This window comes from Scylla paramamosain, chromosome 22 (genome assembly GCF_035594125.1).
Source record: "Scylla paramamosain isolate STU-SP2022 chromosome 22, ASM3559412v1, whole genome shotgun sequence".
NCBI lineage: Eukaryota > Metazoa > Arthropoda > Malacostraca > Decapoda > Portunidae > Scylla > Scylla paramamosain.
The window spans coordinates 6,437,501-6,450,000 of record NC_087172.1 but is presented as its reverse complement, the minus strand read 5'-3'; the positions used below and the strand labels follow the sequence as shown (position 1 = coordinate 6,450,000).

At 43.1% G+C, this 12,500-nt stretch overlaps 1 protein-coding gene across 1 annotated transcript in view; it reads right to left on the bottom strand.

The window, feature by feature from the left end:
• LOC135111483 (uncharacterized protein DDB_G0271670-like) overlaps positions 1-11,872 on the bottom strand; it is a 14,516-nt gene extending 2,644 nt beyond the window's left edge. The window contains exon 1 of the mRNA XM_064024802.1: positions 7,926-11,872. Within this exon, the coding sequence (XP_063880872.1) occupies positions 7,926-8,337 (412 nt within the window). The 5' untranslated portion in view covers positions 8,338-11,872. The remainder of the gene's footprint in view (positions 1-7,925) is intronic.
• Positions 11,873-12,500: the final 628 nt, after the last annotated feature.

Here is a 12,500-nt window from a genome sequence, read left to right as displayed (position 1 = left end):
TGAAGTCTTCGCAAAGCGGCTCCTAGGTTTGGTTAAGTTAGGTTAAGGTAAGATAAGATTAGGTTAGGTTAGGTGAGGTGAACTTAGGTTAGGTTAGGTTAGGTGAGGTGAACTTGGGTTGGGTTAGGTTAGGTGAGGTGAGGTGAACTTAGGTTAGGTTAGGTTAGGTTAGGTTAGGTGAGGTGAACTTAGGTTAGGTTAGGTGAACTTAGGTTAGGTTAGGTTAGGTGAGTTAAGTTTGGTATTTCATTAGATTAGGTGAGGTGAGGCGAGGTGGTGAGGTGAGGTTCCGTTAGGTTAAGTTAGGTAAAATTAGGGAAAATTAGAGTCACTTAAGTTAAGGTGAGGGGAGGTACAGTTAAGTTCGGTTCGGTACACTTCGCTCCCAGTCCTTCTTTTATGGAATCCTCAACTCTACTAACACCTCCTCACCACAAACCCAATGCCCTCCCTTAATTCCACTACCTCAATTCCCCTTAACCCTATTTCTAGTCCACATCCCCCCTCCTCCTCCACCTCCTCCAATAATATACACCCTTACCTTATCCATCCTTACCATACACACACCCATAGATCACCACCTCCTCCTACTTCAATTACTCCTCCATATGCCCACTCATCTCCGCCATCCACTTAACATGACCTAATCTCCACGTAGCCTCCCTCTCCCCCTCCACCTCCTTTTCCTCCAGCTAATCTGAAAGCAACCAACCTCAACCTTAATAAAATCTTCCTTTTCATCCATGAGAGAGAGAGAGAGAGAGAGAGAGAGAGAGAGAGAGAGAGAGAGAGAGAGAGAGAGAGAGAGAGAGAGAGAGAGAGAGAGAGAGAGAACGCAATGACTTAGTGAGGTTGCGACACTATACGCACCAAGGTGGGTCGCAGACGAGGAGGAGGAGGAGGAGGAGGAGGAGGAGGAGGAGGAGGAGGAGGAAAGTGATGGGGGGTGACTCAGGTAAAGGATGGAGCTTATTGCCAAACTCTTACTCCCCTGCCTTCACACACACACACACACACACACACACACACACACACACACACACACACACACACACACACACATTCATGATTAGCTTCAATACAAGGAGTAATCTGTGAGTGCTGAGAAATAAGGTGTTTTGGGGGTATAAGCAAGTAACTGTATATGCGAGAGAGAGAGAGAGAGAGAGAGAGAGAGAGAGAGAGAGAGAGAGAGAGAGAGAGAGAGAGAGAGAGAGAGAGAGAGAGAGAGTTTTGTGTGTGGGTGAATGGACCGAGTGTATCTAACTGCTCCAGAGTTTTAGCGGTCTCTCTCTCTCTCTCTCTCTCTCTCTCTCTCTCTCTCTCTCTCTCTCTCCCCACAAACACAAGCACGCCAGCTGGCCAACTATTGTGCGAGCGCGTTCGTGTGTGTTCGCGACTAACTGCGTGGAGGAGGAGGAGGAGGAGGAGGAGGAGGAGGAGGAGGAGGAGGAGGAGGAGGAGGAGGAGGAGGAGGAGGAGGACACGAAATTTCCTATCACCAAGAGATTCTCCACAAAAAATACGGATAAAAAAGATGAATCCGGAGAACAACAACAACAACAGCAACAACAAGACGAGGAGGAGGAGGAGGAGGAGGAGGAGGCAGGGTCGGCGTCCCACATACATTCAGCCGGCAGTGTCAAGGTGTGGTGGTGGTGGTGGTGGTGGTGGTGGTGGTGGTGGGGGTGTGTACAGGTGGGCGCGGCTACAGGTGAAGCACAAGAAGCATTACCTGTAGAACCCATGAGGAGCCAACGCCCTCTCTCTCTCTCTCTCTCTCTCTCTCTCTCTCTCTCTCTCTCTCTCTCTCTCTCTCTCTCTCTCTCTCTCAACAATTACCATCATAAAAAAACAAGCAAACAAAAAAAAAGTAAAAAACGAGGAGAAATATATAAAATGTAAAAAAAATAAGGAAAAGAGAAAGGCGTAGAGGCAAAATAAATAAATAAATAAATAAATAAACAAATAAAAAATAAATAAATAAAATGAAATGAAAAAATGAAATAAATAAAAAATAAAAGCTGAGGGCCTGAACAGCATCTACCATGACCATGAACGTGTGTGTGTGTGTGTGTGTGTGTGTGTGTGTGTGTGTGTGTGTGTGTGTGTGTGTGTGTGTGTGTGTGTGTGTGTGCCTACCTGCCCCCGCCACTGCACATTTCAAACACCACTCACGCATGACCTCGAATACTCTGTTTGCTGCCTGGCCTACACGTCCCCCTCCCCCCTCCGATGGCGCCACCTTCAGGAGTCTATCCGGCGGGGTGGGGTGTGATGTTCAGGTAAGGCTGCAGAGAGGCGACCGCGTAGGTATAGCAGACTTGTCTTGTCTGACTGACCTTGCCTTGTGCCGTCTTCTGAAACACTTCTACGCGGCACTCCCACTATATTTAGAAGACCAGTGTTTTTATTTTATTTATTTTTTGTTTAGGTTCTAGTGACAGATTAATAGGATTTCTGCACTTTCACTACATTCAGAAGGCTCTAGTTTAAGTAATGCATGTTTTCTAAGGGTGTTTTTAAGCTTCAATAGTGGCTGATTAATATTTTTGCACATCTACTATACTAAGAAGTCTACTCGAAGTTACAGGGGTTTTCGTGTTTTATTTATGGTTCTATTGACATATTATTAAGATTTCTGCATTATTACCAGAAAATCACCCTAGAAAACACGGCTTATTATCTTTGTAGCCTCTGCAAATAGTCGTGGAGAGAGAGAGAGAGAGAGAGAGAGAGAGAGAGAGAGAGAGAGAGAGAGAGAGAGAGAGAGAGAGAGAGAGAGAGAGAGAGAGAGAGAGAGAGAGAGAGAGAGAGAGAGCAAAGTTTTTCGAATACCAGCCATCTCCACTACATACATAAAAAAAAAAACTCTAGTTGAAGTTACAAAGGGTTTTCAAAGTGTTCTTATGGTTCTAGTGACATATTAACAACATTTCTGCATCATTAACTGGATAAACACTGAAGGGAACCCGGCTAATCATCTCCTAGGGCCTTTAAAAACAGCAGTGGTTGCTAAAGACTGGCCACTGTGCCGCCGCCAGAGCCAAGTAAGGGAAGCACTGGGGCTGTTCTCTTTCTGCTAGTTATTTTTTTTTATCGTTTTTTATGGCCTCGTTAAGCCACAAGGTCAAGCGAAGGAAAAAGAAAGAGAGAAAAAAATAACTACCGCAGAAGGTTCGAGAGGACAGACGATCTTGTTTATTCATCAAGTGTGGCGTTCATTTGCATGCTGATTGATTCCCTTCGCACGCACAACACAAGGCGACTGTGAGGGAGAGAGAGTCGTGTGTGTGTGTGTGTGTGTGTGTGTGTGTGTGTGTGTGTGTGTGTGTGTGTGTGTGTGTGTGTGTGTGTGTGTGTGTGTGTGTGTGTAGTAGTAGTAGTAGTAGTAGTAGTAGTAACAATAGTAATAATAATTTACTAAGAAGATAACAAGCCAAGGAAACTCAAAATTAAGAATAAGATAAGGAATGAGTTAATAATAATAATGTGTGTGTGTGTGTGTGTGTGTGTGTGTGTGTGTGTGTGTGTGTGTGTGTGTGTGTGTGTGTGTGTGTGTGTGTGTGTGTGTGTGTGTGTGTGTGTGTGTGTGTGTGTGTGTGTGTCCCTGCGGCCAGGACATACACCCCTCCCCTATGTGTCTGTGTGTGCGTGTGTGTATCTAGACAGAGTGCGGCCAGCGCCTGTCAACCTTTTATTATTCATCCAGCAAATAAATTTCAAGCTGAGGGGCGCGCGGCGATACATACATGCAGACCGGTATGCATATTCATGGGCGTGACGGCAGGCGGGGAGTGTGAGAGGAGAGCTGAGCGTGTCCATGCAGAGCCGCGTCGGGTATAGGGTTGCTGGTCGGGGGGTAGAGGGGGAAGGGGGAAGGGAGTAGGGGGAGGAGGGAGGGTTGAGGGATCCGGTTGGTTATTCGGTTCAAATATCCAGTCATTCAGAAAGTTTTCCCATAAACCACTTGGCATATTAGTGACACAAATTCCTGTTTCTGTTGGGAAATATACATAATTAGTATATTTAGTCAGTCAGCCAGTCAGCCAGTCAGTTTGCCAGCGAGTCAGTCAGTTAGCCAGCCAGCCAGCCAGTTATTCACTCAGTCGGCCATCCAGCCATTCTATCATCAAACAGTCAGTCACGTCAGCCAATCATTAACAAAGCAAGTGAGTGAGTGAGTGAGTGAGTGAGTGAGTGAGCAAGCCTGCAGTGGACAGGCTGGATACAAGCATGACAGGTCGAAAGAGCAAAGTTTAAACCACGGAAATAACTTTGCAACAATAACTCATAAAACGTTGAGAGAGAGAGAGAGAGAGAGAGAGAGAGAGAGAGAGAGAGAGAGAGAGAGAGAGAGAGAGAGAGAGAGAGAGAGAGAGAGAGAGAGAGAGAGAGAGAGAGAGAGAGAGAGAATGAGTGAGGGAGCGGAGGGAAAGAGGGTCAGGGTGGAGGTAAGCAGGATCCAGCTGATAGTCAAAGAAGAACGTGATCTGGGAAGCGTTCAGGGGCTTGTGGGAGGAAAAGAGAGAGGGGAGGAACGGGAGAGGAGAGAGAGAGGGAGAGGGTGAGCTAGCAAGACTCATGAAGACCACCGTTTAGTCCCCAGGTGAGTCAGACAGGTAGAGCCGCGCCTAACATAAATAGCGGGGTAAGCTCAGTGACAGGCGCGTCAAAATATCACGCCACAAATACATCTCAGCCGCCCTCAAACTTTACCTTGGCACACCGCAAGTCGAGGATACACACGCTGGTCTGCTGGACTAACCGATTGCGGGGAGTCTAGCGTCACTGCGGCTACTCGTCGTAATAATAATAATAAGCTGATTCTTGTAATGTTAATGGTCCCCCTCCTCCTCCTGATCCTCCTACCAAGCACTCACTCACCACACACAGGTGCACCATTAATTGATGACCACCTCCACACCTCCACCTTGTCACCAGTCTGAAGGTGTGTGTTCCCATAATGGACCAAAGCGGAAATCCCCCCTCCCCTCCCTCTCTCTCTCTCTCTCTCTCTCTGCTAAGTCAAATTTCCTGCTGCCCAAAAAACATACGTATTTCTGTTTTTTTTTTTTATGAATTTGTTATAAATATCCCTTTTTTTTTAAGGGGGGAATATGGATATGAATAAATATGATAATATGCATAATAAAGTGCTCCGTTTTTTTCTTTTAATCTGTTTTTATTTATTTATTTATTTATTTTTGTGCGTCTGTACTGTATATTTTGCAGGGAAATAGGCATACAATTATAGATACATCACATCATAAGCCCACTTCACATTAATTAAGGAGTCTTAGGCATTTGTTTCTACACCACGCTCTCTTACTGTATATTTGGGGCCAATAAATGCATCTCTCTCTCTCTCTCTCTCTCTCTCTTGCTCGCTCGCTCTCCAAGGCAAGACACGCCCGTCCCCTGAGGCGCGAGTGTAAAGCAAATGTAAACTATGGAGAGGCGATATCTACAAGTAAACCATTAGGGATGTGCAGTACCACGCGAAGCTGGGAAGGATGGTGTGTGTGTGTGTGTGTGTGTGTGTGTGTGTGTGTGTGTGTGTGTGTGTGTGTGTGTGTGTGTGTGTGTGTGTGTGTGTGTGTGTGTGTGTGTAGGAATTATGAGTGCGTACCGTGTCTCCTTTGCCTTCCTTTAACCTTGAAGGAACTGTGGGGGAAGGAGGAAGCGAAGGATGGAAGGACTGGAAGAAATACAGGATATGAAGAAACAAGACAAAAGTGGAGGAAATTAAAGGAAAGATAGCAGAAGGATGAGAGAGAGAGAGAGAGAGAGAGAGAGAGAGAGAGAGAGAGAGAGAGAGAGAGAGAGAGAGAGAGAGAGAGAGAGAGAGAGAGAGAGATTCCGATCAGAACGCGTCACGGTGGATACCTGAGGCCACAACAACACACCTGACGGAATGCCGACCTTGACACTTCACACACAAATAAAAAAGAAAGAAAGAAAAGAAAATGGGAGAAAAATCTTTAAATGTAAACTCGTAAATCTTGAGGAGAAAAAAAAAAAATGACGAAGCTTAAAGTGAATAAATAAAAAAAGAGAACTTGGTGTATTGAGATGAATAAGTGAAAAAGTGTAGAACCGGGAAGAGAAATTTCTTTACGAGTATAAACAAAGAAAAAAAAAATTGAGGAAAATAAGAGATTAAAGAGACTGGGTACGTGAATGTTTGCTTGTCTACGTGTGTGTTGTGTCTAAAGCTTAATAAAAATGCATAAATAAAGTAAAGTAAATAAGTATTCTCTATAAATCATGGGAGTAAAGCTTGAAGGAAAATACAAATGTGATAAATGAAAGTAAATATAAACAAAATAGACATGAGTTTATCTACGTGCCAAAAACCGAGTCTTTATTTTTGTCTCATATTTTTCTCCTACTTTTATTCCTCCACTTCCTCCTTCTCACTCCTTTATTCCTTCTTTTTTTTAATGTTTTCTCAGTCTTTACTCTTTTTACATCTCCTCATCCTTCATTCCTTAACCTCCTCCTATCATCTTCCTTTTATTTCTTCCATCACTGTTCTCCTGATTTCTCTCTTCATCTCTTCATTCATCATCTTCTGTCTCTCTCTCTCTCTCTCTCTCTCTCTCTCTCCTCTCTTACCATTTGCCATGTCCGCTTTTTATTCCAATTCGTTTATTTCTTCTTTCTCTTCGATATTTCATCGTTTTATCTATTTATCCTTTATTTGTATTTTCCGTGTCAGTCATCTTTCAACATCCCCCCCCTCTCTCTCTCTCTCTCTCTCTCTCTCTCACACACACACACACACACACACACACACAAAATCCTTCTGAGATATCCTTGAATCGCCAACAAGTCAAACACAAACTCAAACACACACACACACACACACACACACACACACACACACACACATAATGCAATGCGCGTGTCACCTGGCCATAACTCGCGATGCAATGGAGCAATTAGCACCTTCACCATCGGACACACCTGTTGTGATGTTAAAGGGGGAAGGGGAAGGGGCGGTGGGGGGTGCGTAATGAGGGAAAGGGGTGAGGTGGGGGGAGAGAAGGGGTATGTCTAATAATTCTCTTAAAAATGAAGATGATTCGTTATGGATTTGAGGAGGAGGAGGAGGAGGAGGAGGAGGAGGAGGAGGAGGAGGAGGAGGAGGAGGAAGAGGAGTAAAGACAATTTTGTATGGATGGAAAGAAAACATAAGGGAAAAAATGAGAAACTGAAACAGGAATCAATAACGTGAAGAAAGAAAGAAAGAAAGAAAGAAAGAAAGAAAGAAAGAAAAAAGAAAAACAGGAACAAGCAAGCAAGAAAGGGAGCTGAAGGAATAATTGATAGCGTGAAATAAAGAATGATGATAAAGAAAGGTAAAGAAAAATAAAAGTAAACCGAAAAAGGGGAAGGTAACAAGCAAACAAGAGAAGGAACTGAAGGAGAAAATGACGGAAGAAAAAAAAAAGAAGGAAGGAAGGAAGGAAGGAAGGAAGAACATCAGACTTGCAGCTCCCCAAACTACAAATCATTCAGTCACACTCAAGGTTAGCTAATTTTCTCTCTCTCTCTCTCTCTCTCTCTCTCTCTCTCTCTCTCTCTCTCTCTCTCTCTCTCTCTCTGTAGCTTTTTCACATCTTTCCCCTTTATCAATTTTACTTTCAGGTCAAAGGAGAGAGAGAGAGAGAGAGAGAGAGAGAGAGAGAGAGAGAGAGAGAGAGAGAGAGAGAGAGAGAGAGAGAGAGAGAGAGACTTAAATGCTTTCTCGGGTCCCACTCTATCTCCCGCAGTCCTTCCTCTCCATCTCTAGCTGTGAGTGAGTGAGTGAGTGAGTGAGGTAAGGAAAGACCCTCAAGAAGAAGAAGAAGAAGAAGAAGAAGAAGAAGAAGAAGAAGAAGAAGAAGAAGAAGAAGAAGAAGAAGAAGAAGAAGAAGAAGAAGAAGAAGAAGAAGAAGAAGAAGAAGAAGAAGAAGAAGAAGAAGAAGAAGAAGAAGAAGAAGAAGAAGAAGAAGAAGAAGAAGAAGAAGAAGAAGAAGAAGAAGAAGAAGAAGAAGAAGAAGAAGAAGAAGAAGAAGAAGAAGCAACAACAACAACAACAACAACAACAACAACAACAACAACAACGTGACTAACTAAAGACAAGAGCGTGGGAATTAAGAGAGTGCAAGAGACACGGCATGAACACAAGGCAATAATTACGCCAGTCATGTGTCTAGGAGCCTTTAAGGACACTGAAGGGCACAGTGGTGGTGGTGGTGGTGGTGGTGGTGGTGGTGGTGGGTGCCCTTGAGTAAATGAGCTGGCAGATCTTGCACTACTTAGACTGACCATTAACATCACCATCATTACTTGTTCCCATAATTCTCAGTAACATCCGCTCATTTGTTACCTTAGATACAAACAAGCTTATTATTATTTTTCTATTGAGTCAGGGTTGTCTGTTTGTTCCTCTTGCATAATCTTTCCATAACACTGGCAATTCGAACCCTTCCTTAACCCCTTCAATGCAATACGAAACAATTAACAGCACCGGAAGTAATGTATGAAGCCTTTATAAGCATCTACAAGAAAGAAGGGGATTAAAATGAACAGATTTTGTAATTTCTGGGCAGCTTAAAGATAGGAGGTGGCTGTGTAACAAGGAAAGATGTCTCTGAGTGATTATTAATTAAGGTCAGGTGTACCAATAGTAGTCAAAGGGTTAGCGTTATTTATTTGTCTAATAAGTGTACTGGTTTCACAATAAAAAAATAATAATGATAATAATAAAAAAAATAAGGAAGGAGGGAAAGAAGAAAAGAAAATTCCAGTTATATATATTTTTCTTTTTTTGGGGGGAGATCCGGTATCATCAACCTTTTTTTCTTTATCCTTTATAATTTTTCAACTGGCAGATCTCTAAAATCCACACACAAAAAAAAAAAAAAAAAAAAAAAAAAAAAAAAAAGCACAATATATCACACTCCCTCTCCCTTTTATAAACTTTGTCAGGTAAGAGGGACGCCGGCCAAGACCAACGCAAGTGAGAGAGAGAGAGAGAGAGAGAGAGAGAGAGAGAGAGAGAGAGAGAGAGAGAGAGAGAGAGAGAGAGAGAGAGAGAGAGAGAGAGAGAGAGAGAGAGAGAGAGAGAAAGATCCACCGAGCCGCCAGTCCCCCGTCCCCCCGCTCCCCCGTCAAATAAAAACCCAAACACATCTCAACCTAACACACACACACACACACACACACACACACACACACGCCGCTACAGGTTCAGATCCACTCCGTAATTTGCAGGAATCAGATATAACCACCTCTACACCCTGCGCGCCTTGATAAAACACCTCGGCGGCATCACTCACCCACTCCTCATCCTTCTCCTTTATTAGGGAATGCAAATTAAGGTGTTTTATTTGACTCGTCTCCTTATGGGAATTGTCTTGGGCCTTGAATGATGTCCACTTTTTTTGTCTTTTCTTTTCTTTCCTTTTTTTTACGTAGTGCAATTTTAAGTACCATCAACCTTTGCATCATCCACTATTTCCGCATTTTTTTTTTTTTTTATATAATGTTAATCAAAATTGTCAGCACTTTTGAATTCGCTTTTTCCTGTTTAATTTTCTTTTTTTTCTTACTTTAAACAATATTAGGAGATGAACATTACAGTCTTCAGTACCACCAGATCACCTTTGTACCAGGACAGCATTCTCAATATCGTCTTGTCACCTTTTTTTTTTTTTACAGGGTTATGTCGAAGTTAATTTCACGCCTTCAGTTCAGTTTATTTCAGTTCATCACTTAAGGAATCTAAATTTAGGTGTCTGACTCCTCTCCGTAAATAAAGAAAACGTGAGGCCTTGAATCACCCTCGTCACCCTTGTCACTCTATTTTTGTTGCGACCCAACCCAAATACACTCTACCTTCTAACTTTATTCCAGTCAGTCAGTCTTTCACCTTCCTAAATAACGCAGGTGACCGTGTTGTAAATGATGCAAGTGACTTCTTTTTCTGTATACGCAGGCTGAAAAAGGACAAAAATACACTAACGAATAAAATAAAGCAAAACTGAATAAACAAAATGAATAAAAAAGGGAATTATAAAGCCGACGTAATTGCCAATCTCCAAAACGTTAACAGGAAAAAAAACAGAAAAAAAAGTTGCAATCACGCTAGTCAATTTGATTCCGGTGCCGCGGCGGTGTGGTGACTTCCTGCTTGTCTGACGCTCGCCTGCCGCTGTTTGTAAGACTTACTGCTGGCGGTTATTCCAATATACATCAGGTTAATCTAGAGTTTTCATGGCGCGTTTGGCTCGTTAAGTCCAGCATTTGTTGGGTAACTTAATATGGAATAATGGGAATGAGTGATGAGGAACAAATCTTTTCCTGTGTTATTTATTTACTTTTTTTTTTATTCCTATTAGCATTTTTTCTCGTTTTGTTTACTGTTTTTTAAAGCAGGAAACTAATTTTACTTTATTATTATTATTATTATTATTATTATTATTATTATTATTATTATTATCATTATTATTATTATTATTTATGCGTCAGTCTCACTCACGCATAAAAAAAACAATAACAAAAACAACAAACACATCAAAATGCTACTACAAACGGGTTCACTCATTAATTATCAGGCCAAAAACGCTCCAAACTCATTACATTCTCACCGTACGCAGGCTCTCACTCCTCCATTGCCTTTTAACTCAAGAATTTACCTTCTCACTCATTACTTCTCCCCAAAAACGCTTCTTCCTCTCATTATTCTTCAGGCTTAAACATTCCACCCTCTCTCTCATCATTCTTCAGTCCAAAACAGGTAATTTAAACAGCAATATGGGAAGGTAACTCATTGTCTACCTTTCACCTTTCATCCTAACACCCACCCACCCACCCATCTAACCACCAACCCATTCCGGCCAAGGTGAGGCGGCAGGTGGCTAGGTGGAGGTGAGGGGGTACATACAGGTAAACAGGGAGGCGTGGGAAGGGCGCTACCAACAGGTGAAACAGGTGGGGGGAGAGTCCAGTAGGTGATGGGGGAGGAAGAGGAAGGGAGAATGGGTAGGGCTGTTTTCAAGGATAGGGGGGAAACTGAGGTGGTGGGGAGAGGTATGGGTTGTAGCTTATATGGTGGGGAGAGTGACAGGGAGGGGAGTGATGAGACTGGGGAGGTAACTGAAGGTAGCTGGGGAAGATGGGGAAGGAGGAAAGTAGGGAGGATGACTGTGAGGGAAGGTGGAAGGGGAAAATAGAGGGAAGGTTTAGGAGGGTGGAAGAGGAAAATGAGGAAAAAAATGTGAGGGACTGAAAGAAAACATGGATGAGGAAAGACTGAGAACTGAAAAGTAAAGGGGGAGGAAAGATAGACGGGAAAAAATAGAGTTGGAAAATTAATTACACACAGTGAGGCAGGACGGCAGACAGGTGTACATTTAAAGAGTCAGATAAAAGATGCAGACTACAGAGGAATGCAAGGCTGAGGTGCAGGCGAGGCGAGATGAGGGTACACTGCTGGTCAACAGGCAAGAGTAACATTCTGCAGTAATTTCCACAGTGTTTCGTGCTTTCCCTTCGTTCTTAGTCCTCTGATACAGCGAGACTCGTTAATGCACTTCGGCCGTTCATTATGGTAATTTTTAAAGTCCAGAGAGATAATTAGTCTGGTTCTCATGTTTTTTTTTTCCACTGATGATGCGGGAACCTTGTCAAACTGTCACTGGAATCATGAAAACACTGACACCAGCACTTGAACAAAGAAACAAGAGCAAAACAAGAAAGGGAGACTAGAAGTTAATACAAATGCACATGACACCTGTACTAATGAACTGAACTAAACTGAACAGAACTCTTGAAAACCTTAACAACTTCAAAAAAAAAAAAAAAAAAAAAAAAAAAAAAAAAATGTGACGACGATGAAACTCACAATACGGCCCTGAATGACCTCACAGTTGTTGACGCGTACACAACACTCCAGTACACGAGGAGACTTTGGACTGAGAGGAGGCGCAAAACATAGTACCTTGAGAAAATAAGTAGCAAATTTATCGACTCCTACCCATCACTGTACCACGCGAAGGACGGCGGGAGAGAAAGAGAGGGAGAAGGAAGGGGGGAAGGGAAGGGAGGTCTCAATATATTTCTCTACCTTTAGATAATCCTTTTGGCCCTTTTTCTTTTGGGAGCGGCACCTCAGTAGGCCATTTTTTATAGAAATTTTGTTGCCTTTGGCCAGTAAGGTCAGGTTGGGTAAAGATAGGTTATGCAACTAGTGAAGAGCGAAGAGGGGATGAAGGGGCAACAGCAGCAGTAGCAGTAGTAGCAGTAAGGCCCACCTTCACCTGCTGAACCATTCACGGAAAAGATTAGGGTCAGGTTAGGTTAAGAGAGGTTCAGTAAGTGGTGAAGGGCAGAGGGAAGGTGTGAAGGGGCAGCAGCAGCAGCAGCAGCAGCAGCAGCAGCAGCAGCAGCAGCAGCAGCAGCAGTAGTAGTGGCGGTGGTAAGTCACCTGGGAACCTTCACCTGCT